Raw genomic sequence first — 26,560 nt, 5'->3', positions numbered from 1 at the left:
GTCTGGAATTGTGATGCCGCCGGCTTTGCTTTTCTTTTTCAACATTCCTCTGGCTATGCGGGGTCTTTTCTGGTTCCATACAAATTTTAGGATTATTTGTTCCATTTCTTTGAAGAAAGTGGATGGTATTTTGATGGGGATTGCATTGAATGTGTAGATTGCTCTAGGTAGGATTGACATCTTCACAATATTTGTTCTTCCAATCCATGAGCATGGAACGTTTTTCCATTTCTTTGTGTCTTCCTCAATTTCTTTCATGAGTATTTTATAGTTTTCTGAGTACAGATCCTTTGCCTCTTTGGTTAGATTTATTCCTAGGTATCTTATGGTTTTGGGTGCAATTGTAAATGGGATCGACTCCTTAATTTCTCTTTCTTCTGACTTGTTGTTGGTGTATAGGAATGCCACTGACTTCTGTGCATTGATTTTATATCCTGCCACTTGACTGAATTCCTGTATGAGTTCTAGCAGTTTTGGGGTGGAGTCTTTGGGATTTTCCACATAAAGTATCATATCATCTGCAAAGAGTGAGAGTTTGACTTCTTCTTTGCCAATTTGGATGCCTTTGATTTCTTTTTGTTGTCTGATTGCTGTGGCTAGGACTAAAGAGGAGGACTCTTAACCGACTGAGCCACCCAGGCGTGCCACCATTTCTTACCTCACAGTTGCTGTGGTTCAGAAATCCAGACGCCACAGGCGGGGCCTCAGGGCCCCTCATGAAGCTGCTGGTGAGGTGCCAGCCACGACGCGGTCGCGTGGGGAGGCTCGCCGGAGCAGCGTCTGCCTCCGTGTTGTCATGGCAGTTGGCCGAAGCCGGACCCTTGAGGGTGTTGGACCGAGGGCTTTAGTTCTTTGCTGGATGTTCCTTGCCGTGTGGCCCCCTCTACGTGGCAGCATATTCTCTCGAAGCCGGCAAGGGGCAGGGTCTGCTAGCGAGACAGAAGACACGATAACGTGTCACCAAATCACAGAAGTGGCCTCCCACCCCTTCCTTGGCTGTGCCGTGGCCAGTCCCGTCTGCACTCCAGGGGAGGGGGTGACATGAACCCACCTGTCTACCTCTCTGCAGCATGTGCCCACCTGACTGGGTTTTCTAGTGTGAAAGCAGTTTCCTAACAAGCCTGTTTAAAGCCAAGATGAGTACGGTTCCAAGTTGCCAGGGAAACTGGACAATAACTATGAGGCCACATGGAAAATTTAATTTAAAATGAAAATTTAAATTCTGTACAAATTATACATAATTTCTCAGAGGAGATGAGCTCAGTTAAGGGTCTATTTCTCTGGGACCAAAAACTGCCGGGAACTAGAACCCTTGCCCCCAGTGCAAACCCTTCCTGGAGGGCAGGCTTTGGGTGGGAAGTGAGCTTCCTTTCCCGTCACCCACTATATCCCCGGAGAGGTGCCTACAGGCACCTGTTTTTCGAATATTCTGCCAAAATTAGCCAACACAAACATAAGTGTTTGCATGGTTTTTTAAACCAATGGCAGCATAGTATACGTATCTTTTCTGTGTTCTGCTTTTTTTTTTTTTTTTTACATAATACATTTTGCAGATTATTCCATATAAACCCACTGGTGCCATCTGACTCTGCTGTCGTCTTTTAATTGAGCAGGAAGCTTTCATCGTGTCATGTGGCCATCCCCATGCGGTGTGTCCCTGTGAGGCGTGTCCCCATGTCGTGTGTCCCCATGCAGCGTGTCCCCATGCAAACCGTCCCCGTGTCCCCGTGCCTATAAGCGAGGGGCAGGAAGGGGTCTGTTGACATTTCTTTGAGTCTGGGTTCAGACCCCTGCAAAGCGGGGCAGGGGTGTCATGGGGGCCCCAGGACGAGGCACAAAGAGCAAAGCTGGTGTGCCCAGGACAGATGGGTGAAGCAGAGCTGCCCGTGGGGGTCATTTCCTTCCCTTAGTCGCTGTGTCAGCTACCTTTTGCAGGGAGGGACCAAGTTTGAGCTGGGGGGTGTGTATGCCTCAGGGGACCCCCCCCCTCCCGCCCACTGAAGACCAGCAGGACATTGTGGCCAACTTCTCACAATGTCCCCCCCCCCCATCTCCAGCCCCTTTCAACAGAGAAGTTCATTGTGGACCACGTGACAGGTGGCCACAGGCGACCACCCCAGGCCCCCTTGGGAGGGCCTCTGGGGGTCCCAGTGCGGGCTGGGGGAGGCTTGGATCAAGCCAGACATGCTGTTCCTCCCACAGGACCTCACCGGGGGTGCATTTGAAGACAACCTGAGGTCACTGCACCTGCAGGAAGGCCGGGACTTCCTTCACTTCAGCTGATGGGCCCACGGCAGCTGCCCCCAGGTACGTGGGATTGAGGGTGCTAAGGAGGGGTGGCCCACGGCCCTGAGGGGGAACATGCGAGGTGGGAGGTGTACCAGATGCCCAGCAAGCCCCCTTCCTTACGGGGCTGGCCCTTCACCTGCAGGGCGTGTGTGTGAGTGTGTTTTTAACCAGGACGTGGTTTACATGCAGCAAAAGGCAGAGCCGTGAGCCCACAGCCTGAGGGGCGTGTGTCCCTGACCGTGTGTGCGGCGCGTACACTCCCCTGCCCTGGGGGCACCGCCACCGCCCAGCGCATGGCGTCTGCCATGCCAGGAGCTCGTTAGCTCACGCTCCTGACAGACACCTGTGCCGCGAGGACGACAGCTGCTGGGCGCTCGGGTCCCGCCATGGTGGACGTTTGATTCTGTCGATGTTGGGCAAACCCGGGGCCCAGTTCCTGGGTCTGACTTGGTTCGCGATGTGGAAGTACAGACCGGCGACTGAGGACAGAGGCTGTGTGCTCTGAGCTGGCAGGGCAGGCAGCAGCCGGTCCCGTGAGGATGGCAGAGGCTTGAGGGCGTGGGAAAGGGGGCTCCGGGGCCCCAGTGCCGTCCTCGCGGTTGGTCAGGGGAACATGTTTGGCCCCCTCTGGTGGGTCCCCGGTTGCGGGAGGGGTGAGTCAGGGAAGCCGGCAGTTATCGACGGTGTCCTGGCTGTTTCGGGCTGCTGGCTACAGGGTTACTGCTTGGCTTCCTGAACTGGCCACTGCGGGCAGTGGGCAGGGCGTCGTGTTTGCGGGTGTTCTGGCACCTTGAGTCTCCCAGGCCTGGGAAACCCAGTGCTCAACCCATCAGCCGTGAGCGACCGCGGGTGATGCGGAGCCGGCTCGGCTTTGCCTGTCTCAGGACCCAAGCAACAAGGCCACTGATGACGCTGTGTCCTTAGGGACTTGTGCCGGAGGCAGGGGTGACCCTGCTGGCAGGAACCCTGTGGTAAGGGCTCGAACGAACGAGGCAAGGATCCCGAGTGGGCTCCAGTAACCCGGAGCGGCCTCATGGTGGGGCTCGCGGGAGTCAGAATGAGAAGCCGGGCTGCGTTCCGAGTAATGGTGCAGGAGGAGCTGCTCCGAGGCAGGAGGACCCGGCATCCTGCTTCACACTCAGCGTCTCTTACAGACACCTTTGTTTTTATACTGAATACTTCCTGCCACTCTTGTCCATTTTGCAGATCCTGCTTGCTTCAAACACTGCTCATCCTGTGTGCCCGCTGCTTGCTCCTGTTTGCTCAGCATACCCCCTGGGAGCTGCTCAGCCGGGACCATTTCCCACCCACACTTCATTCACCAGAGCAGTGTCTCCCACTGGGGCTGAACCCACCCCCAAAATCTAGCAACATCTGGCGGTAGTTTTGTTGTGCGAGTGGGGAAGGGGCTTTGCTCCTGGCATCTGGGATGTTGCTGAAGACTAGTTCAGCGGCGCCTAAGTGGTGCCGTCGGTTGAACGTCCAACTCTTGGCTTCAGCTCAGCTCATGATCTCTGGATGGTGAGATCGAGCCCCACGTCGGGCTCTGTGCTCAGCATGGAGTCTACTTGAGATTCTCTCTCCCTCTGCCCCTCCCCCTCCAAAAAAACCTGGAATTATTCAGCCCCAAGTGCCAACAGTGCTGAGGCTAAAAACCTAGCTATGCATTCGAGGCCTGTGTCATCTGGATGTGACTCTTCGGTGATGGTTTTCCCACGTATGCGGTTCTGCCACGTGGACCGTTCCTTTCCCTCGCACGGCAGGGGCCCCTGCGGTCGGGGTGGGCAGCGCTGCGGCCGCACATGCGGGGTGTGCTCCTACCCCCGCGAGGGGTCTGCAGGCTCCAGCATCTGGGGACGAGCCCCCGTGACTCTCTGTACACACCAAATTCTTTCTGCAGTCTCTCCTATTTTTCTGGATAATTTCTTCAGCTGTGTCTAGTTGGTTGTTTAAATCCATCCAGGGAGCTTTTCCCCCCAATCTCTTGATAATTTCTAGCCCTTTCAAAAAACAAATGTCCTATTTTGTGGCTGATATTACCAACATCTCAGTCTTTTGGTGTCTGCTTCCATTAAGTCTTGCTGATAATTCCGTTTGTGTATTTTGTGACCCTTCTGGAGCGTGGGTTTGGGTTCTTCCCGTTCTGTCCATAGAGATGAGCCTGCACACTTTCACAGAGGTTTCTGCCTCTTCTGCCCACTGTCTGGGAGCACCACTGGTTGGGCCGGCAGTTTGAGCACATTTTCCGGGTTAGTTTTGAGAGCTGCACAGGTTCCTCCGGGCGGACCTCCAGGAGACTCCTTCCCCCGCCAGCTCCAGGGGAGACGGTGACGAGGTGCCGTCCCCTCGCTCTCATCCGTGCTGCTGCTGAGGGCGCAGCCACCCAGGGTCCCAGCTCCGCATGGGCCTTATGTCCTACCCCCACACTGCCGCCGGAACGAGACTTCCCTACGTGTCTCAGGCTCGACAGACACGGATGCTCAGGACCCAGTGCCCGCTCACGGGGAGGTTCGGTTTTGTGCCGTGCACATTCTGTTCCAGGCACACTGGCTTCTTGCTCCTCCTCAGACTCACCGAGCTCTTTCCTTTCTGGAGCCAGAAGGTGCTCTCCTCTGTCCGGTGCCCACCCACTGCACAGCCCCTCCACGGCAGCCCACACGCTGCCCACTGCATGTTGCCCCCGGGCCCTGGTTGTGCTAACAGGTCTGCTCCTGGCTACACTCTAAGCTGTGAGTGTGTGGGGCTCCTCTCACCTAGATCTACCACCCGGGCCCGGGGGGCCCTCCGGGAACTGCAGCTGCAACCTGGTCAGAGCGAGGGGGACCCACGGAGCTGACGTGGCTGAGGGCGAGCAGAGGCGCGGGGCCGTGTGCAGCCAGCGGGTCAGGGTGGTTCCGCTCGGGCTGCAGTCAGGCCGCAGTGGTGAGGGAGGGCTGTGCAGTACGGTGTTGGGGCTGTGGTGAGCTCGCCCGGCTCCAGGTCTCCAAAAGGGCTTCTCTTGGGAATCTTGTGGATTTTTATTATTTATTTTTTTAAAGATTTTATTTATTTGACAGAGAGACACACAGCGAGAGAGGGAACACAGCAGGGGGAGTGGGAGAGGGGGAAGCAGGCTTCCCGCAGAGCAGGGAGCCCGACGTGGGGCTCGATCCCAGGACCTCGGGATCACGACCTGAGCCGAAGGCACTCAACCGACCGAGCCACCCAGGCGCCCCTGAATCTTGTGGATTTTTAAAAAGACACTAAAAACAGTTCATCGTATTGCTTCTCAGAAGCGGCTTGCTTGGCTTTCTGCAGCTAAGGTCCAGACACTGCTCTGCGGGTACCGTTCCCCCCCCCCCAGTCCTCTGGGACCCTGGTGTATGACCCCCGCCAGCCGAGGGATCTCTGACTAGTCTTCCATCTAAAATGCAGAGCTCCCTACTTATTTTTGAGAGGGAAGCATGTTTTAAGGTTTGAATAAAATAGAAGTTAATCCACGAAGTAACACCAGACTTTCTCTTTCAGGGGGTCTGAGAGGAGGTGTAGCCCATGGAAGGTAAACGCTCCACAAGTCAGCAGCTTAGCCCAGGCAAGAAAACCGCTCCCTGTGAAGGAAGCAGCAGCCAGGCCTGCCAGGACCCACCGGCTCCCTCGGCCCCCACTGCCACACGCACCCGCGGGGGCAGCTCGTTCCCCAGCCCAGACACCGTCCGTCCTCGGTCATGGCCCCGACCACAGCACGGCCACCACCTTCGCCTCACATGTGCGTGGCAGTGCCCGTGACGCCGCGGTCCAGGCCTCAGCCCGCGAGACAGCGTACAGTGGCCACGTGAGCCGAGGTGGCGAACCTTCGTGCACGTCGGCCTCGCTGGCCTTTAGGTTAGGTCTGCTCGGGGCAGTTAGAAAGAGGCACTTTCTCAGGAACGAAGGAATCAGCTGTGGAGCTTCCCACATGGCGCCAGAGAACCCGGTATCCTGAAGAACATCCGCCGTGGCAGATGCTGGGGTGGCCACACACCTACCTCTCGGTCGGGTTCCTAACTAGCTGCCACGAGCCTCTCCTGTGGGGTCACAGCCCGTCTCAGGCAGGATTCTTTGGTTGCACAAAACTGTGAGGGGTTGGTGGCCACGGGCAATGCCCACATGTGCTGGGCACAACAACGGGGCCGGGGGGAGGGGAGGGGAGGAACTTGGGACCTGGGCCTGGTCGCCCGGGGCCACCCCCTGCACCCCTCCCCAATCAGTGTCAGACACAGAGACACAGAACTGCTTAGGACATGATTTTATAGACGGGGGTTCCCAGGGACACGAAGACAAAAGCACCAACACCCCAGGACACGTGTGAGGAAAAGCCACTGCTGTGGTGACCATCTCCAAGTCCCTCAGTGCCGCATCCAGATGTCTCGTGCTGACCATCATCGGGCTCCTCCTCTCTGCCGGGTGGGCAGGGGGGCCTCAGCGGGTGCCAGGCTGTGGGGGACACAGCACAAGGTCAGTACCGCCCCCCCCCCGAACCCCGTGGCCGACACGACCTGGGGAGCAGCGGGGAGGTCCCCGGTACTCCGCCCCCCATTTTCATCTACCCGTGCGTCAGATTTTCCTGATAAAAGCATACACGGCACGTTTAGTTGGAAAGCCCATGTTGTGCTTGGCCTGCCGTCCCCACTCCTCACGGTGCCACCCGGGGGGCCTAAGAGAAGACGGGCACGGCCACCACCCCATGTGGCAGCAGAGGGGAGCAGGAAAACCATCCCAGAAATAACAGCGTGATTCCAGGTGCCCGGAGGACGAAAGACTGAAAAGCTGACAGGACACAGAGGAAAGAGGCTGCTCGGAAGGCTGGCAGGGGGTCACGTGCTGGGACAGTGGCTGGTGCCACCCTCCCTTCACGCCGCCGGGCACCCGCGGTCCTCACTGGAAGACCCGCAGGAAAACTGAGATCAGACAAGAATCAAAGATGGCAGCCGTAAACCCAACCGAATCGTAATCACACGTTAAGTAGAAGGACACAAAACACTCCCAACGAGTTGATAATTAAAGTAGATTAAAAACAGATAAGACCTAATTATCATTTATAAGCCGTCTACTTAAATGTAAGAAAACACAGAAAGGAAAACGTGTAAACGACAACCAAAAATCCAGTGTGGCCGCATTACCATCAGACAAAGCAGACTGGAGGGCACAGAGCATTCTTACAGGCAGAGTATTTCCAAGTGATGGTCAGGTCACCAAGACGGTGGCACAAACTTAAGCCCACAGGCACCCAGTGCCGTCGCTTGCGACATACCGCGACACCGAGACGTCAGAACGAGGAGCGGGCAGGCAGGTTTGGGAAGCCCTGAGGGCATTCGGGGAACAGCCGCATGTTCGCAGCCTCATCAGAGTGGAGCCCCCCCAATGCGGAGATGGACAAATGCAGACTTGGCCTGGAGCAGAGGCTGCTGGAGCTCACCACAGAGCGGAAGGCACGCCTGAGTGCCGACTCGACAAGCTGCCAGAGGCGGGTGTGAGCTAGCAGGAGGGCAAGACTCTGGGGGTGCCATCTTGGGGGGAGCCCGCAGGTTCACCTGGTCATAAACCTGGAAAGCCCCCTGCACTCTGGCAGCTGACTGCTGTGAGTCGCACCTGGGCGTCTTCAGCACGAGGGTCTCCTGTCCAGGGGACAGGCCTGAGCCCATGATACCTACAGGGGGACGGCGGGGAGCCCAAGCCTGAGGTTTGCTCAGATGACTACAAACTGCCCCACATCCTGCCACCTCTCCAGCAGGACTCCAGGGTCACGGCCATGGGTCCGCTCTCAAAGAGCACCCAGACACCAATCCTCAGAGGGGGACAGTGCAGGGACGCCCCAGGCAAGGGCATGACGTGCTGGAGAAGTTCAAAGCTCTGGAGGCTGCTGCAGTACCGAACACACAGGGGCCCCTGCCAGACAAACAGACCTTCACAGGCCTGAGGCCCACTTGCCTCAGTTCCTGCTACCGGCACAACATGTCTGGCTTTCAAGACAAACTTACAAAACGTGCTAAAAGGTAAGAAAAAGTTGGGAGAGACGGTACCAAAACCAAAACCAGACTCAGACGTGCAGAGTTGGAATGACCAGACGGGGTTTAAAACAACTATCATTAATGTGCCAGGAGCTCTGATGGGGAAAGTGGGTGCCACCAAGGACAGACGGGCAGTGAAAGCAGAGGCGGAAAGTCTAAGGAAGAATCAAAGGAAATGCCAGAAATCAGACACACAGAGAAATGAAGACTAGACATCATCAGGGAAAGAATCCGTCAACCTGAAGATTGGTCAATAGAAACTTCCCAAATTGAAATGCCAAGAGAGAAAAGAAAGGAAAAACAAACAGAATTCCAAGAGCTGGAACAGTGTGGCATCCCTTCTCCAATCCATACAGCACAAAGCGCTCCTGAGTGCTCAAGGCTGCAAGCCTCAGCATCACAGACACCAGTCCTTGCCAGGTGGACCCGCAGGCTCCAAGCCACCCTCGGCCGAATGCCTGGCTGGTTCCGCGGTGCAAACTGACGAGACTATTCTGCAGGGGTTTCTGAAACCCTAAAGGCCAAGAGTCAAGATGGTCTTAGAAAAATAAAACTGGAGATGGACTCACGTGAGCACCACGACATCCCATAAGACCCACCTGTGTCTGGCTTACAGACAGAGACCCGGAGGACAGAGGACCCAAGAGGAGAGCCCCACGTGTGGCCCAATTTTGGCCATGGTGACACTGGCCAGAATGGAGCTGCAAGGACTGCGCACGGAAGACGCATCTGCTGACCTTTCCCCAGTACCACATGCAAACGCCAGTCCAGAGTGGCCTCAAATCTAAATGTAGGAGACGAAACAATAAAGCTTTAAGAAACACCGAGGAGACACAGCCTTAGAATCAGTAAAGACCTTAAACAGACCCACGAAACAGAACAGAAAGGGAAGAAAGGGTAAGTTGGAACCTATGAAACCTAAGGATGAGAAAGCTGCCCCCAGAGGGGGAGATCCTGCAGACACAGGTCCAGAGCCCATATGCATCAGACAGCCCAGAAAAAGCACAGAAGGGGACGCACACGCCAACAACCACAACGCACAGCACATGCAGTGCGAGCACGTTCTGGAACCTGCCCGCCAGCACCGGGGGCAGCAACCCTCCAGCCCAGCAGCAGCAGCCAGCCCAGGAGGCTCCACCCTTGAGCCAGGTGCTCGTCCCTCGTGTGCGCAGAGCTGGACAGCGCTCACTTCTGTATGGATGTTCTTGCTCAGTAAAAGCTCAAAAGCAGTCAGGGATCCAACCCAGGTCCAGGGGAATATGGCCAGCGAGGCAGGATCGGGAGCGCCGTGGGGCCGAGGAACCGCCTCCGAGCCCAGCATTCACAGAACACGCGGCTGTGCCCTGCACTGGAGCTCCAGTGGAGCCCACAGCCTGAGTCCACCCTGATCCCCTGCAAGCGCACACGCAAGAGCCTAAAATCCCCCAACAGCCACGCAGAACCTGGAAGGACAGCTCGGGGCCCTGCGAGCTCAGAAAACTGCATCTACCGTGCACACACCAACGCCGTGGAAAAGACTGACGCCTCACTGGGCAGCCCCGGAGACTCTGGGGGTGACAAAGTCCCCGGACAGGACGAGTGTCCGGGGAGATGGTGATGGTGGAAACCAGACAGCGGCACTGAGGACCTCATGTGAGAGGAGCGAGCCCGGTCGCTACCAACTCCGCTGAGGGCTGGCGGCACAGGACAGCCACCTGCCAGGCAGAGGGCCTGTCCCGGATGTCGTGCCCACAGGACACACCTGGCACGTGCCTGGTGGGGACAAGGCAGGCAGGAGCCTTTGAGGAGGAGCCGGCAAAAGCACACGAGGGGCTGGCGGGGTGGGGAAACACACCAGCCGGTCAGTACAACCCAGAACGTTCCAGACTCAAGCTCAGAATGGTGGCTCGCGTGGGAAGGGCCCCCAAGTCTCACAGGGCCGAGGGCCATGCGGTTACCTTGGGGACCAGCTGAGGTCTGGGCACGCCAAGGAGGTCACACAGGCGGTTCCGCTGGCCTCTCACGAGCGGGAGCTCCGCGTCCCTGGGGAAGAGAGGGCAAGAGCAGCTTCAGCAGCGCGGACGGTCGGCTTGCAATTAAGCCTGTCATGAGCCATAAACTCTCAGGCAACTGCCCGCTGGGTGCGCAGAACCCCAGCATCTTAGTTTCCGCGGTGGGGGGACCAGGGAAAACGGCACCAGGAAAACCCTCGCTCGGGTGTGGGTGATACACAGCCCTTGCTCCTGGCACCCTTCTGGGGAAACCATGGAGGAGGAGCCCCCAAAAGGGGGTGCCCCACAGGGAGGCGTGGCCCCAGACAGGTGGCCCCCAGACTTCCAGAAATGCTGAGACTTGGAAAGGTGGGGTAGGTGGGTTTTTAAAGTTTTATTTGACCCCCTGAAAGCTGTTTATCACTTTCATAAAAATAAAGATTATCTTTTTTTTTAGAATAAAAATACAAACAAATTACTGTAAAATCCTTTGGCATTTCCTTCAACAGAAAGCGACTGGGTTGTGGGGAAAGAGCCCTGTGCGCCCCACGTGGGGAGGAAGGAGCAACCGGGCGCTTCAGCACCAGGCCCCCCTTCCAGGCTGTCTTAGAATCGCATCTGCTAGATGCCTGTGTGTTTGTGAAGTTGACCACATGGCCGCGCACTCCGCAGGAAGAACCACGACTCTCTCCGCAGACGCTGAAGAGAGCGGGCCCTGGGGAACGGGGTCGGGTCAGCAGCCCATTGCTCAGAGAGCGGGGGCACCCATGTTTTCTGTTCTGGAGCTTTCATGAGCGGCTCCCGCAAAGACGTTCGCTGAACTCCCTCATCCCCAAGATAAATGTCTCCCTGAGAACCCTGAGGAAGCCCTAGAACCAAAGGCCCTCTTCTGTCCACACCCCAGCCAGGGAGCCGGCCCCTGAGGCTCTGCACAGCTCAGCCCTCTTAGGAACATCACAATCTCGAGGGAAACGCACATAAACACATACACGTGTCCTCGCCTGCTGATGTGAGCGCGCGGACCCTAACAGAGCCCAGTCCACCATCGGCACAAAGGCTCCTTATCACTGGTGCCTCCAGGGGCCACCTCCAGACCTCTCCAAGATGGGTGGGGAGGGGACGGGAGGGGTCGCCTTGTAGGGGTGCACCCGCAGCTGAGCGTGTGCCTGGACCGTAGCGGGTATCCCCCATGTGTCTGTTGGGACTCGTTATCCGGTGCGCCCCAGGCTGTACCCTCCTGCTCTCAGACACGCTGCCCGTGTGCCCTCCTCCATTAGCCCTGGCCCCCATTCCTCACACGTCTTCAACCCTGCCGACAGACACCACAGGACGCTGTACCGGAAACAAGTCTGGGGCCCAGCTCTGCCTTGAGGGACCCAGGAGAAGCCAATGGCCCTGGGTGCCCCAGGAAAGAACTGGATGTCGGGGACAGGGGGCACCTGTTCCACCCTTCCTGATGTCCCACCACGGCCTCCCGCCACGGCCACCATGCGAGCGCGTCCCCGCAGAGGGTAAACGGCCTCCTGCACCACTCCCTTCTTGGCACTCCTGACACTGCCATTCAGGGGCAGGGGAGCCATTCCTGAAGTGACCCCATCAGCACCGAGAGCCTGCGATGCTATTAAGTCAACGAAAGCAGCCCAACGAGACACACACAATCAGTGGTCAGAACCACCCACCTTTGCACTCTGAACACCTTCCCACCTGAACGGGAGGCGCCCCCTCCCCGCCCTGTGTCCAGGGGGCCTGCCCAGCCCCTTGGGTATCAGTGGGGACCTGTGGGCAGACATAAGGTCACCACCTCCTCAGAGCAGAGGCGTCGAGGGCCGGGACCCCTGCTTTCCCTGTCGCTTCAGAGGGTTTGTCGGGGAGGCCTCGGGGACAGGAAGGGAGATTCTGGACATCCCCATTCACCGAGATGCCGCCCCTAACCCGGCAGGAAGACGGGAAGGGGCCTCGCACTCACCAGGCCGTGGTGCCCAGCACAGTCATGACCTCATCAAGGACGTCCTCACTCATGATGTCACCGTAGGTGAGCAGCATCTCGTACACCTGGCTAGCCGTGGTCTTCCGGATCTGGGCAGGATGGAGCACGTCAACAGGAGGGAAACACCCATGAGAACCCAGGGGGACGGGACCCTGACCAGGGAGCCAACCCTGGGTCCAAATGGAACCTGAGACCTGCTTGGGCACCATGCAGGCTGTTAATAAGGAGGTGACCTGGGATCCTGGCTCAGGAGACCCTGGCCACGGCTTGACAGGTGACCCCGCAGGCTGTGGCCTGGGCCACCCCGTTCCCCTGCCGCCCCCATGGCAGCCTCATCAGGGAGAAGCCAGGCCACCTTGCTCTGACTGAAATGCTTCATGGAAAACCTGGCCCTCGTCAGGGAAACTGCCTCACCTGCTTTCTTCCCTAGCTGCCCACCGGCAACTCCGCTCATGGGGCGGGATGGTCTCAGAAGCCCCGGGGCCCACGCCAGGGCAACTCAGCAGGCTGGGCAGCCTGAGAACCCGCATTTCTGATGGGGGGTTGCAGCCGGGCCCAGACTGGACCCCACTTTGAGCCAATGGGTTAGGTGTAAATGTCACTTGTCCCTTTTAGGAAAATGACACATTGGGATTATCTGAAGAGCGTTTTTTTAGCCAGTGGAAAATGGAATTTGCAGGACAGCTGACCTGGGCAGGTGGCGTGTGAGTGAGGGTGCTGTCAGGCCCAGGGCCCCTCGCACACGCTGCAGGGGTCGGGGCCGCGGCGCCACCACGGAGGACGCCTGGAGCGGGGCACTCACCACGGGGAACTGGTGGCAGAGCAGAAGGCTCAGCTGCAGGAGCACCTTCCTCCTCACGTCGCCCGGGAACTGCACCATCCCACAGAACCTGCAACAACACTGACCTCCAGCCTCGGGGGAACCGGGCCTGTGTCCGCGAAAACCTGCCCCACGTGAGCACGCTCCCCAAAACGAGGCACAGCCCCTCCCGGGAGGCCGTCGCAGCTGACCCCTGCGAGAGACACAGGTGTTCTCCGCGGACGTCAGAGCACCAACTCCAGACGCACGGAGACTAAGATGAAGTCCGCGTCTCTCCCTCCTGACCGCCCTTCCCTTCACCGTCACAGCGGGGAACTCAGAACTTACACCGCGACGCTGGACCGCAGTTTCTGCACGTCCTTGGACTTCTTGATTTCCTCCTTACAAAGCGCGAGCAGCTTCACACTGAAGGGGTGGCTAAAAGGGAAGAACACGATGCCAGAGACGAGCTTTCAGCGAGCATGTGCCGCACGGACATGCTGTGGCATCCGGCGACGGCGCTGCCACCAGATGATCAGAGGGCCTTGTCCCCCAGGGGTGCCACGCAGCCACACTAACTGGCTCCTTGGCCAGTGCCTGTCCCCGGCATGCGCCTCCCCACCCTCACCAACCGGAGGGGCACACAGACAGCCCATCCCCGGCAAGTCCAGCGAGTGCAGGCTCAGCCCGGGATCAAAGGAAGCGATGACCAGCTTGTAACCAGGCCCAGCTCCCGGGTCCAAGGAGAACCCAGGAGTGGCCGGAGCATGGACACACGTCCTCCTCCACTCTGCACAGCTGAGGACGACGTGGGGCCAGGCCAGCAAGGCCAGCAAGGCTCCCAACGACACAGACATGGTCCTCCTCTCCAAGCCGCTGCTGGGGGTTCCACTGCCCCCGCTCCCTCTTCTTTGTCCTCAGGGAAAGTGGCCCTTGGTCTCCCTCCACCTGCTGGCGCCCCCACCCACCTCCTCCAGGTCCCTGTCACCCAGAGCTGTCGGTATGCAGCTCCAGCCCCCTCCCCTCTTCAGGCGTCTCCCCACAGCTCACTGAAACGCTTGTTGGGGACCGAGTGACCACCACGTCCTCCACCTACGTGACCACATGACTCACACCACTGACAACCTACTGTGACGTGCTCTTCCAGCTCGGCCTACTTCCCCGTGGCTCTGCTCCCCGTCCTCCTAACAACAGGACACCCCACAGCTCCACTGGGGCCTTTCTTGGTCTACACCCGCTCCCTTGCTGACCTCATACGCCTCATACGGATTCATATGCCCCCCCACCCTCTGAGTACTTTCCACTGGATTACAGCCTTGAATATCCATCTCCTCTGAGAGATGTTCTTTAGACAGAAAAGCATGACCCCAGATTCGGGCCGGGCCCGGGGGCGTGGGACAGAGTGGGAGACAATTAACATGGGAAAACACCAGGCGGGGCCCACCTGGCACAGCTCTTCCCAAGTCCCTGAAACGTGCCCAGAAGGAAGCTCCAGCCCCCCCCTCCCCGCCAGGGCATAAGATGCCCAGCCCAGGGGCAAAGCCCTCAAGGTCTGGGATCCAGGGAAAGTCCTCAGGCTCCTAACAAGATAAACCAGCCACTGTGAGCCCACACACCAGAGCTCACTGGCCAGGAGCAGACTCGGGGCTGCCATGTGTCCGTGTCCCTGCACACACCCACCCTCTGTGCCCACACCCGGCCAGCCCCCACAGCCCCACTCGGTCCTCCTGTGACAGTCGAGACGCTCTGCACTGCCCGTCTCCACCCTGTTCCACTGCCCATGACCGCCCTGACTGCCAGGCCCCCTTTGGTCGGCGGGGGGGCAGGGTGGTTACCTCACCTGCTTGGGTTTTTTCCCACCTGAGTGTCAGGGGCCACAGCAGGAGCCTGGCCGGAGGCGCCAAAGCCTCTTGCCGGCATGGACCAGACCTGAACGTGCTGGAAGTCACCTTCCACATTCTCACCTCTGCTTCTCCTCGCTCTGTCTCTACGGGGCGGGCTGCGAGGCTTGCCCAGCACAGGGGCACCGAGCGGGGCGTACTTACTCCTGCTCCGTGGTGAAGAGGTCGAAGCACCCATTGGCGAGCATCTGGTCCAGCGTCTTCAGCAGCGGCACAGACACCCTGAGCGGGAGGGCGAATGCTGAGGCCCCAGGCGCCAACCCCGGAATCACCAAGATGCGGACTCCCCCAGAGTCAGCACCGTCCCAACCCAAATCCGGACGAGACATTGTGTAGAAAACGACAATCCTACTGTACAAGTCACACGGAAACACTAACGATCAAAAAAAGCCAAACAACTAAGGGACGCGAGAGTGAGCTGCACCACTTAATTTCACCCGCAAAGCCCAAGGGAGCACAACAGCACAGACCAAGGAGCAGAAAAACCCAGAAATGAGCTTACATATCCAAAACTGATGAAAAAGTGGAAAAGCAACACTGTGGAAGGGACAGATTTCAACACACTGGACACCCACACGCAGAAACAACACACACACATGGATCTGTCACTCGTGTCACACAGAAAATAACCCAAAACGGACCTTAGGTCTAAATATAAAACCTAACACTATAGATCTTCTAGAAAACATCAAGAGAAAACCTTGGTGACCCTGAGTCAGGCCAAGACTCTTCGCTCTGACACAACAAACACACCCATAAAAACCAGGGGGAGGAGCCGGAGCATGTGCACATGGAGGCGCCCGCTCAGAGTCCGCCAAGCGCGTGAAGGACAGGTCACCACCTGGAAGGCGGTGTCTGCAGGCCACTATCTGACAAAGGGTTTGCGCAGCTCACACGAGAAATCTCAAAACTCAGCAGGACGGGAAACCACGACTACCCAACTAAAAAATAGGCGGGAGGTCTGAACAGACCCTCACTGGGGAGGAAATCCACGCCAGGCAGGAGGGAAGCCCCGAAGCCAAAAGGACAGGCCACAGTGGTCAGAACACACAGACCGCGCCTGGACCCTCAAGACGCCCCAGCAGGGTATAAAACGGTGTGACCGCTTTGCAAAACAGTGTGGCAAGTTTTTAGAAGTTGAACATCCACCTGCCATGCAGCCCAGCTAGCCTGCTCCTCAGCACCGACCCAGGAGCAAAGTGGGGACATGTCCACACAGACATGTCTGCGAATGTCCCCCACAGCTTTCTTTATAACTCCGGCCACAAACAACCCTGACGACCGTCAACAGAGGAACCAAGTGTGGTCTGACCGCACAATGGAAGCCAGACACACCGCAGATTCCATTGAAATACACTCGTAGAAAATGCCCACTGAACCCCAGTGACAGAAAGCAGATCAGCGAGTGGTTGCCTAGGGCTGGGCGCTGGAAGGGGTGACGGCGTGTTCAGTGTCCTGACTGGTGACAGTTACAGGGATGCCAACAGAGTCAAAGTCTACCGAACTGCACCCTTTACTCACACTCAGTGCTATCCAGGAAAAGAGAAAAGACCATCGGCTGAGCTCCCATTTGCTTCCCACGCACAGGACAGGCCAACAAGGGCCTGCATCCACACTGTTGTGACCGGGGCCCAGCTACCCAGGACAGTTGAGAACCAAGTCCAAGAACAACCCTCTCAGAGCACGTTGGGAAACACCCCCAATTCCAAGGTCAGGGCTCAAGGGGTCTACACGCTGCCTTCATGGAAAAGCAGTTAGCAAAAACAATACAGCAAAGATGCTCAGAAAACAAGTCCTATTTCTTGCTGCAACATTCCAATCCTGGCCTGCAGAGATCTTGACACACAGTGGATGTGTCCATGCACAGACCAAGGAGATGTCACCTCGGGGAAGAGCCACGTGTACCCTCCCAGGCTCATAGCCTCGGTCATCTTTAAAGTCCTAATTTGGCTGGCCCACAGTGCAGGCTGGTGGCAGCTCCACGATGGTGATGTGGCTGGTGGAGCGCCGTGAGCTGTGGGCACTCCCTGGCCTGGCTGCAGTCAGGTCCCCACCTGGGCTATCTCACCGCCCCCTTGCAAATCCTGGTAAGTACAAGTGAGACCGTGGGGGTCTGAAAACCATGACGAAGGCACCACCCCTCACCTGTCATTCAGAAGGTTGTCCTCGAAGACCTGCAGGAGGGTCCCCCCGAAGCCCTCCAGAGCCTGTGGGTCATTCTGAATCCCCTTCATGTACTCAAAGAGGCTCTGCGTCGAGTACCTGACCTGCAACACAGAGATGCACTCTGGTAATGGTGACAAGACCGCCACCCCCTCACCACCTGCCCCAGAATCCACCGCGATGGTTCCACTCCAACATCCACGACGGAGCCGAGGAGACAGACCAACACAGCATGGGGATCTTGGCAACGTCCCGCCAGATGGGACACAAGCACAGAGACATGGAAGGAGCACTGACCCAGAAATGCTTCTCCTGGGGCAGTAGTGCAGACCGAACACCACGACCCCTAAAAGTTGACCTCAGTGGAGGCTGCAGTCTCCCCGAGAAGCAGGTCAGGGGACCAGATGCTCTGACACCTTCCACTCCAAACTCAACCTGTAGCCCCCAAGGCACTGCTGGGCTCAGAGACCCTCCCCACAGACCCCAACGGATGAGCAGAAGGAATCGATGCAGTGACCCGCGCAGTGACCGCATGGATGCGGACATGGCTGGCGGTGGGGGCAGCAGGACTCCAGCAGCTGGGGGGGCACCGAAGAAACCCGCTGCCAGAGCTGCCTACAGGGCCCCAGACCAGAGTCGCCTGTCTCCATGCCACAGACCCAGGACGGGGAGTGACCAGGAACGAGTCAACAGGAGGAAGTGAGCCGACAGACCCCCTCCCACCCAAGAGCACAGGTACGAGAATTACAAGACACGGCACACGAGAGAGCACTGCAGGTTAATTCTTGGGGAAAATGCGATCACAAAGATGAGCCTGTGGGGCGCGCCTGGGTGGTGCAGTCGGTTGAGCGTCGGCCTCTTGATTTCGGCTCAGGTCATGATCTCAGGGTCGTGAGATCGTCAGGCTCTGCACTCAGTGGGGAGTCTGCTTGAGATTCTCTCTCCCTCTGCCCCTCCCCCCCATGCGCTCTCTTAAAAACAAACAAAAAACACAAAAAACAAAACCCAGATAAGCCTGCAGTGAAAAAGCACAAGAGAGATTTCAAAACAAAGTGAACCTTTGGTAATAAAAAACAGAATTATGAAAACCAAAAATTCAGCAGGGGGAGGGAATAAACAGCAGATTGTACAAAGCTGCAAAACAAAATAGTACCTGGAAAAGAAGACTGAAAACCAGGGAGGACGGAGCACAGGTGGACACGTGGGGATCATAAGGGGTATACGGGAGGAGAAGATCCTGAACGAGAATGAGGAGGGCACAGAAGTTTCCAGAAGAGAACACAGACCACAGATCCCAGCAGGTCACAGGCTGCAGCGTCAGAGGGCAGCTGCCAAGCGCCAGGCGAGCGATGAGGGGGGCATCCCCACAGCCGAACCAGGAGCAGCAGCCCCACCAGACAGGGCTCTTGCTCTGGCAACACTGGCGCCCAAGAGCACGGGCAGGTGAGTGAAAACGCATTCACTGTCCCCACGAAAACCCACGTGTGACTGCACAGGGGAGCAGGACACCCCCCAACAGCTCCAAAGTTGGGTGCACATGACACTGCTCCCGGGTCCAAGCGAAAAGGACATGTGACCCCTACCACAGCAGAAAGGACACGAGAAAACGGAACACACACAACAGACCAGACTTATCCAGAAAATGACGGCACAAAGAGGAGGAAAGAGAAGCAAAGAGGGCGAAGCAGCAGCTGGTAGGTGAGGTCCAAACGGGCCGCCGAGCCCAACGCTCACAGGAGAACCAGGCTGCCCCATGCCGTGTGCGGCGGGACACCGTCCACACAGAAGCTTGCCACAACTTTCCTTGTGGTTCTGTGTGCTTCAGGTTCTCCTAAATAGTCCTGCCACTGAGCTTCCCACTGGGAACGCCAGCCCACTCTCAGGAGAGGTAACACTGTCCTTGGGGGTCCTGCCCTGGAAACCCAAGGCCAGGGGAAGGGGCGGACCCTTGACCCCACTTTGACCCCCAAAGCAGAGAAAAGACCAGCACAGCGAGGACCAAGCTGCCCTCCCAGCGTGTGCCTCTCAGCCTCTGGCTGTCCCACTCAGACCTCCCACACCGCCAGCCCTGGACCAGGTGCCACCCACCACCGTGGGCCTGGGAAGAGGCCTCCTCACCGTCGACTCAGTCAAGCCGCCCACGGACACGGCCAGCCCCAGCAGGACGTGGTAGCGGTAGGTGGGCAGCCCCAGGAGCTGGGTGATGCGAGGGAAGGCCTGGGACGGCGCATTCCAGTTCACGGAGGCCATGTCGGATCTGCAGAGAGTGAGCCAACAAGCTGGAGGGGGGCCCGCGCCCACCGGGGGTCGGGGACCCCGGCCTCCCGTACCTGGGGAAGAGCTTTTCCAGCTCTCCTCGGTGGGGCACGTGTGGGATGGGAGAGCCGTGAGAGTGCAGCAGAGCCATGAAGACGCGGGCGGCGTGCGCACGGATCCGGTCAATCTTCTCACTCGCCTGCTGGGCCACATGACACATGACCTGCTGACAGCTACAAACCAAGAGCGAGGCCATTAGCCCAGCTTGAACCCAGGGCACCAGCCAGAGCGGCCCCGCGAGCACGGCATCCACTCCAGCCGACGGGACGCAGCCACAGTGAACCTGAGCCCTCGGAGGCCTGAGCACCAGGTCTGGGGTAGAAGCAGTGCAGACAGATGGGGTGGGCTGGGTGATGGGGGTAAGGGGACACAGGAAGGAACTGAAGGTAGGAGGGAGGGAAGGGAGGCCCCGGCCGCGAGAGCAGACTGGACACAGAGACCCCGGCCTCGCCCCCAGTGCTGGCATCCTCCCACAGACTGGGCCAGACCCCCACACAGGAGGCACTCACATGCTGGCCTCGATCAGCTCTGGCTGCTCCCTCCCCAGCAGGAGCGTCAGGTCCATCAGACTGGTCATGGCGGCCTCACGGACCCTGCAGGGACAAGGAGGCGATGAAGAGCCCCAGGTGCCATGTGACCCGCCAGCCACACTCAGGAGGCTCAGACACCTTCAACCAGGGCGAGTTCCAGAGACTGACCATCACTTCGGTAGGAAAGGCCCACTAAACGCAGTACACGCAGCTGGCTAGAGCACTGTCTCCCGCGTTCTGTGAGCAAGGACGCATGTCTGACACCCGAAGGTGGATGCAGGTCCCACGTGCACACAAACGGCACTGAGGGGCCCACAAAAGCTCCAAGTGCAGTGCGTGCAGTGCGGCCTGGCCTACAAGGCCTTCTCCCGGCAGAGAAACTGAGGGACAGACGCATACGGAGCAGCTCATGTCTGCCACCACCCTTCCAGATCGGGGCGTCGCTCTCCACTGCGACAGACTCACTCCACATCCGCTCACACTGAAGAAAACGAAGCTTCCACAACGTGAAAACCTGAGCCCACACCATGACTGGCCGAACCCGGGTGAGAGCCGCACTTCAGACCGGGGACACAGCTGGGCAGCAGGGACCACAGACCCGCCCCGCACCAGCCAGGCCAGCTGGTCCTGCAGGCCAGGCACTGGCCCTTCCACCGACAGACAGACGGAGGCCCCGGCCCACAGGAGCCTGGCCAGTGAAGCCTTGAGCTCAGGTGTGGGGCTGCTGGACGCACGAGACAGACACGGGCTGGGGTTCACGGGAGCGGGACAGGCCGTCCCCAGGGCATGGCTGCCAATCAGATGCTGCTCAGGACCTGAGACATATGCCTGCCCATCTGCAGGCGCCAGGCTGGGCAGGGTGTGGGAGACACGAGGACGGCGGGGCCCTGCGGACCCCCCAGCGTCTGCGGGTACAGCACCCACAGGAGAGGTGGGGGAAGAGGACACACAGAGGACAAACCCAAGCCCGCACACACAGCCTCGGGGCCTCACCAGCTCCTTACAGGTGGCGCACGGTCCGACCCCACACAGAGGGCATCAGGCGACCCGCACCCACACCACAGGCCTGACCTTCGTGCTCCCTGCAAGTGTGTGCACACCCAAAGCCTCCGCCATTCTGAGTGTACACTTTCTGGGTTTGGTTAGCACTACAAGGAATGGTTTAAAAAAAAAAAATAGGGGTTCCTGGGGGGCTCAGTCATTGAGCGGCTGCCTTCAGCTCAGGTCATGATCCCGGGGTCCTGGGATCGAGCCCCGCGTCGGGCTCCCTGCTCAGTGGGAAGCCTGCTTCTCCCTCTCCCACTCCCCCTGCTTGTGTCCCCTCTCTCGCTGTGTCTCTCTCTGTCAAATAAATAAATAAAATCTTTAAAAAAATAAAAATAAAAATAAATAAATAAAAATTTTAAAAAAATAAAAGACCAAGTGTTAAAATACTAGGAGAGGACAGAGGCAGACACAGGGTTGCCACAGATCCCACAACAAACAGGCAGAGTCTTTAAACAACATGCTGACAGAAAACAGGTGGAAAAATAAATAACTGGAGACTTTCTAAAGAGAGCGAGAATCTTCTGAAAAGGACCGAACGTCACTGGGCTCCCACACCCGCACCGCACAGGCCTTTGGGGGGAACGCTGGCACCAGCACCCGGGCTTCCTCCTCACAGGGCTCAGCGTCTGTGCTGCTGAGGGGCCCAAGAAAACCCACCGTCCTTCCGGCTGGAACCGTAAGGAGTTGGGACGACCAGGGCCCCCGAGAGCACAGGGAGCGCCTTGCAGGGGTGTGCCCCAGAGGGGGACCCCACGCCCACACAGGAGGGCTGCCCACCAAACAGAACATGGGTGGCCGCCCACATCAGGCGAGGCGGAGACCGCAGTTCTGTATTCAAACCAAGCCCACTGGCCACTGGAAAGCCATCAGCACCCTCCGGAGGAGTGAGGGAACCCATCCCCACAGCAAACCTCCCGGAGCCAGGATCCGCTCCAAAACCACATGCCCCACAAAGAACCAGGAAGAACGACCCACTCTCCAGGGCACACAACTGAGCCCAGGGTGGGGTCCGACCATCATCACTGACTGACACAGACCCCGATCAGGGCAGCCCCCCCAGCCCGCATCCTACAGGGACAGGGAAGTGCAGGGGTCGGGGCTGTGCTGTTATAGGGCCACCAGGCAGCTGTCAGGGTGGACTCCCCAAGGACACGGGGGCGCCCCAGGCTCCCACTGAGGAGCCCTGCCCGCATCTACAAGGGCACACCAAGGCCATCAGGGCCCCACGCGGCCGTGTCCCCAGCACCATCTGGGACTGAGCAGAAGGGAAGGAAAGCAAACCAGTGAGGTGAGGGAACATCCTGATGGAGGAAAAGGCGGGGAAGGCCGGCAGACACAGAAAGTGGGGAAAAGCCCCAGACGGGAACTGTAATGGAACGATAACAAAATCAGAGCTCTCTCAGGCGACCCTGATGGCAGGGAAGAGCCAGTGAACTTGAACGTAAATTAGAATTTACACAACTGAAGAAGAGGAGAAAAACTGAAAAAGAAATGAGTAGAGCCCCAGGGCTTATGGGCAGGAATGGGGCCCACAGGGGGACGCGGTGTCCAGGATGAGGTGGGGCAGGGGAGATTTAAAGAAAGTGGCCAAAAACTTGCCACATATGGAAAAAACATGTGCATTTCTTTTTTCTCTTTCGAGGCTTCACATAAAGCTCAGCTTCTGTTTCCATTGTAATAAGAGAACGACTCCACCCAATGTCAGTGACACCTTACCCCACGCAGCCTCTCAGCACAGTGCCCATCACAGCGTGTCCAGAACAAGAGACAGAAGTCCTAAGGGTAGCTCTCAGCTCCTCCAATGAAAGGGTAACTTGGTTTGCTATTTACAGTAAACTGAAATCTTGGAAAGACGACAGCTGCCTACGTGAGAACAAAGAAATGACACACAAAGCAAACCTTGCGCCGTGGGCACAGCCTCCTCTCGGCTCGGGCTACAAGTTGTCTGGGGGCGTCCTCGTGAGAACAGTCAAGCCGAGGTTTCTCCCAAGCCTGAGATGTGGGTACCTGGTTTCCCATCAGAAGGGGCCACGGTTCACTGTGCAACTGAATCCCCAGAGAAGTATCCATCTCCTCCTCCTCCAAAGTGGTCTGACCCCCTTCTTGCCCTAAATGGCCACATCAGGGCCTTTGTCTGCTTGAACTTTCTCAGAAGAACTGGAAAGCCAACCATGGGGGCTGGCACGAGGGAGTGGCAAGTGTCTGTGCTTTAGAATTTAGTATTTTTCAGAGAAGAGTGGAACACAACCATGAGCCAGGCCCAAGGATGCTCTGCTGTCCCTAGAACACAGGCCCAGGGGGGACAGCGCACCTCAAGGACCGTGAGCAAGAGACCACCTGCCACCTTACCATGTGCCCACGTCCCCACGGCTGTCGGTGGTGTAGTCGTGCAGACAGCCCAGCAGGGTGCGGTAAATCTGGGAGACGTTCTCTTCACACACAACCTCGTCTGGGGCCCCTCCTGCTCTCACGCCAACCGTCTGGCAAACCCTGAAATTATTAAAAATGCGTGAAATATGGCAAGTGTCTGTGAACCCCATCTTTCCCGTCATCTTGGCCTGACAGGATACGCTGAAACAGGCCAACAACCTCAGAGAGAGAGTCAGAATTCCAGAGTTCCTTCCGTGCTGACATACGCTGAATGACACTTTTCCCCAAAATCACATTTCTTAGTGTCTGCAGCTTAAAAGGTGTGCAGGAGGCCACCTGTGCTGGCCCCTCCCGCCTCCATCCTGGCAGAAAGGGGTGGTGCCACCATACAGCAGAAGAGGGGCACGGGTGGGGGACAGAGAAAGGAAAGCATGTCCCGTTGTGCATGCAGTGTGTGGTCAACACCACATGGCCCTTCCAGACTCGAGTTAAGGTTCATGCCCCAGTTCTTGAGGTGAGTTGCTGTTCCTAAAACAAAGAAGTCTAATATTCACTATAGCAACAATGAATAAAGTGTCAATGAGCCTCTGAGTTGGAAATATTCTTTGACAACCCTCTGAAAAGAGAATAAATGAGAAAATAAAAAGTTATACTGCTGCTTCAAAGTAGATTCATGTGAGACTGGGCTCTGGCCCACACCGACAGGGACCACCTCAGTGCTCGGTCACTGGCGCCCGGGAGAGCAAGGACTGGGGGAACAGCCCGGAGGAGACGTCTCCCACCTTGAGATCGCCTTCAGAGCATCCCGCCTGGACTCGGCAAAGCTCACGTTCTCAGGACGAATGACAGTCACGGCTCCCAGGCCTGCCAGCACCTGAAACGCAGTGATGCGTCCTCAACAGAACGTGCACCTGGCAGGCCACACGCCCTGCTGCAGCCCGGAGGACACGTGGAGGGGACACCTGCTGCCCCCGGTCATCTCTGTGGGGCATCCCCAACGCCAACTGCCCCCTTCCTGTCCTGTGGCCCACAGCTGGAAATTGTGACAAATGATCAGCCGACTCCTGAGATCTCGATTCACTACTTCTTAAAGGGCCATTCGGTCCTGAGAGTCGTATATTCCAAACGGCTAAGCTGCAGAGTTGAGTTTTAGGGAGTCTGTCCAGTGCCTCTGACCCTGAGACGTCGTGGGCAGGAGGAGGGGAACACAGCACGGCTGTCTCAAGACAGGAGCGTGTTTCCACAGAGGCAGCAAGAGTTTCCCTCTGTCAGACTAGAACTCAGCCCCTCCAAGTCCCCCCATCACACGACAGTGTCCACCTGGCGCCCTCAAGAGCACCCCGTTCCCTTCCTCATGGCCACACGCCTGGACGGGCGTAAATTCGTGGTCTGACCCCTCCCAAGCCCTCCCCCACTGGGCTCACACGCAATGCCCGGACCCAACAGGCCATTTCTTCAGGGCGCGGGGCGCCTCACCTGCTGCAGCCTGCCTTTCAGGAGGAAGCGCGGGAGGGCGCCCAGGGCCAGCGAGAAGCCACAGCGAGCCGTCTCCTCCGGGCTCTGCAGGTCAGCGAGATACTGCCGTATCAGCTCCTCTGAAAGGCAGCGACAAAAGGGCGGCTGCCTCCCTTCCCGCACAACACGCTCTCCTTCTGACGTCTCAGAAATGCGTGAGTAGGTAGCGAGAGAGAGGGAGGAAGCACGCCGGCTTCTGAAGCAGATGTACCTTAGAAGTGGCTCCGATCAAAACAGATTTAAGAATTTTTATTAGGTGGGTTTGAGGTTTTCATAGGCAATTTTAATACATGATTTCACTCTTAGGAGAATAAATCCAGGAGGGGTTAAGAACGCGTCATGTGGCCCTAGTCACCAGGAACACAAAGGCGCGCGGTGGACGGGATGCCCTCCCAGGGTGAGCACGAAGGGCCAGAAGCTGCCAGTCGGGCTGAAGCACACTGCGCGCAGACAGACGCTCCCCGAGACGGGAAGGCCACTGTCAGGGATGAAACAGGGATGGGAACAGAGGGTGCAGGGCAGACTCAAGGGACAGCTGGGGCGGGAAGGGCAGTGGGGTTGCCGGGCTGTCCTCGACCAACGCAGCTCGGGAGGGGCCAGGAGGCTGCACACCCCGACCTGTCTAACCATCGTGACCGATTCTTGTCCTCACTGCTTAGATGTCAACCAAGCACAACCGTGGCAACATGTGCACGGAAACCTCAAGGGCCTACGTTAGGACAGCGAAGGAACACCGGGACACCTGTGCACCCCTGACGTGGCCACCTCCGCAGCGCTGGCTGGGGTCTCCACACACCGAAGGTGACTGCAGAACACTGCTCACCCTTCCCGCGTGCACAGCGACGCCATACTCTCTTCTCAGGCAGAAAGTGAAATGTGACCTTATCATCCCAATTTTTAAAAACAGACTAAATGCAAAATGATGTCACTACCTCTTTATGTAACACTGCCTACGGTCAAGGGAAAAACATCATAAATTTGGAAAGTCTGTCAGAAGATCACATTACCGAATATTTTCTTATTTAAAAAAAAAAAATCACACGATTTTTACCATTTAAAATAATTTAAAAGTGTTTCATATGCTTCTGAAGTGACTGTCAGGCAAGAGAACACTACAGGGCACCACAGTGGGTGGACACGAAGCTTCTCCGTGCAGACCCGTCATGGGTCAGACGAACCACACGAGGGGGTTCTGGAAAACCCAACTGAGGCAATGCTGTGCAGCGAGGCTTCTGTGAACAGGGAAAAGGCAAAGTGCACGCACACGCCAAGGACCCGCACCAGGAAACTGTGGCATGGTGCATATGGAAACCCTAAAACCACATCTGCCATAAAAAAGTCACCAAAGCAATCAGGGACAGGGAATCAGGACGTGCTAGGACAGCAGACGCAGACCCTCTGAGCCGACAGAACCCCGGCATCGAGGACCAGAAAGAAGAAGAAGGAGCCAAGGAACAAACACCAAGGGAAACACGGGAACAAAATGGAACAGGAAACAGGAGGCTCCCTCGGAGGCCAGAGAAGGAAGGGGTTCCATCCATGTACAATGGGAACCTCCAAAGCACAAAGTGGGGGAGTTTACTTGAAAACGTCATTCAGGCAGACGCTGCCGACATAAGCACAGGCTCTGCATGGAGAGCATCGTGC

At 57.6% G+C, this 26,560-nt stretch overlaps 2 protein-coding genes across 12 annotated transcripts in view; one reads left to right on the top strand and one right to left on the bottom strand.

The window, feature by feature from the left end:
- Positions 1-10,771, top strand: part of QTGAL (queuosine-tRNA galactosyltransferase) — a 118,189-nt gene extending 107,418 nt beyond the window's left edge. For all 9 annotated transcript variants that reach the window (XM_036092920.2, XM_036092898.2, XM_078066314.1 and 6 more), the window contains 2 exons: positions 2,203-2,307; positions 5,797-10,771. In XM_036092920.2, coding sequence (XP_035948813.1) covers positions 2,203-2,283 — 81 coding nt within the window. In that variant the 3' untranslated portion in view covers positions 2,284-2,307; positions 5,797-10,771. The remainder of the gene's footprint in view (positions 1-2,202; positions 2,308-5,796) is intronic.
- TBCD (tubulin folding cofactor D) overlaps positions 6,539-26,560 on the bottom strand; it is a 155,503-nt gene continuing 135,481 nt past the window's right edge. For all 3 annotated transcript variants that reach the window (XM_036092856.2, XM_036092871.2, XM_036092866.2), the window contains 13 exons: positions 24,875-24,993; positions 24,181-24,272; positions 23,378-23,518; positions 19,961-20,044; positions 19,466-19,624; positions 19,254-19,392; positions 17,118-17,239; positions 15,117-15,194; positions 13,420-13,509; positions 13,075-13,162; positions 12,252-12,361; positions 10,253-10,337; positions 6,539-6,741 (listed from right to left, as the gene is read on the bottom strand). In XM_036092856.2, the coding sequence (XP_035948749.1) occupies positions 6,727-6,741; positions 10,253-10,337; positions 12,252-12,361; positions 13,075-13,162; positions 13,420-13,509; positions 15,117-15,194; positions 17,118-17,239; positions 19,254-19,392; positions 19,466-19,624; positions 19,961-20,044; positions 23,378-23,518; positions 24,181-24,272; positions 24,875-24,993 (1,322 nt within the window). In that variant the 3' untranslated portion in view covers positions 6,539-6,726. The remainder of the gene's footprint in view (positions 6,742-10,252; positions 10,338-12,251; positions 12,362-13,074; positions 13,163-13,419; positions 13,510-15,116; positions 15,195-17,117; positions 17,240-19,253; positions 19,393-19,465; positions 19,625-19,960; positions 20,045-23,377; positions 23,519-24,180; positions 24,273-24,874; positions 24,994-26,560) is intronic.

This window comes from Halichoerus grypus, chromosome 2 (genome assembly GCF_964656455.1).
Source record: "Halichoerus grypus chromosome 2, mHalGry1.hap1.1, whole genome shotgun sequence".
Lineage (NCBI taxonomy): Eukaryota > Metazoa > Chordata > Mammalia > Carnivora > Phocidae > Halichoerus > Halichoerus grypus.
The sequence above is the reverse complement of the archived record's forward strand: the minus strand, read 5'-3'. Positions and strand labels throughout refer to the sequence as shown.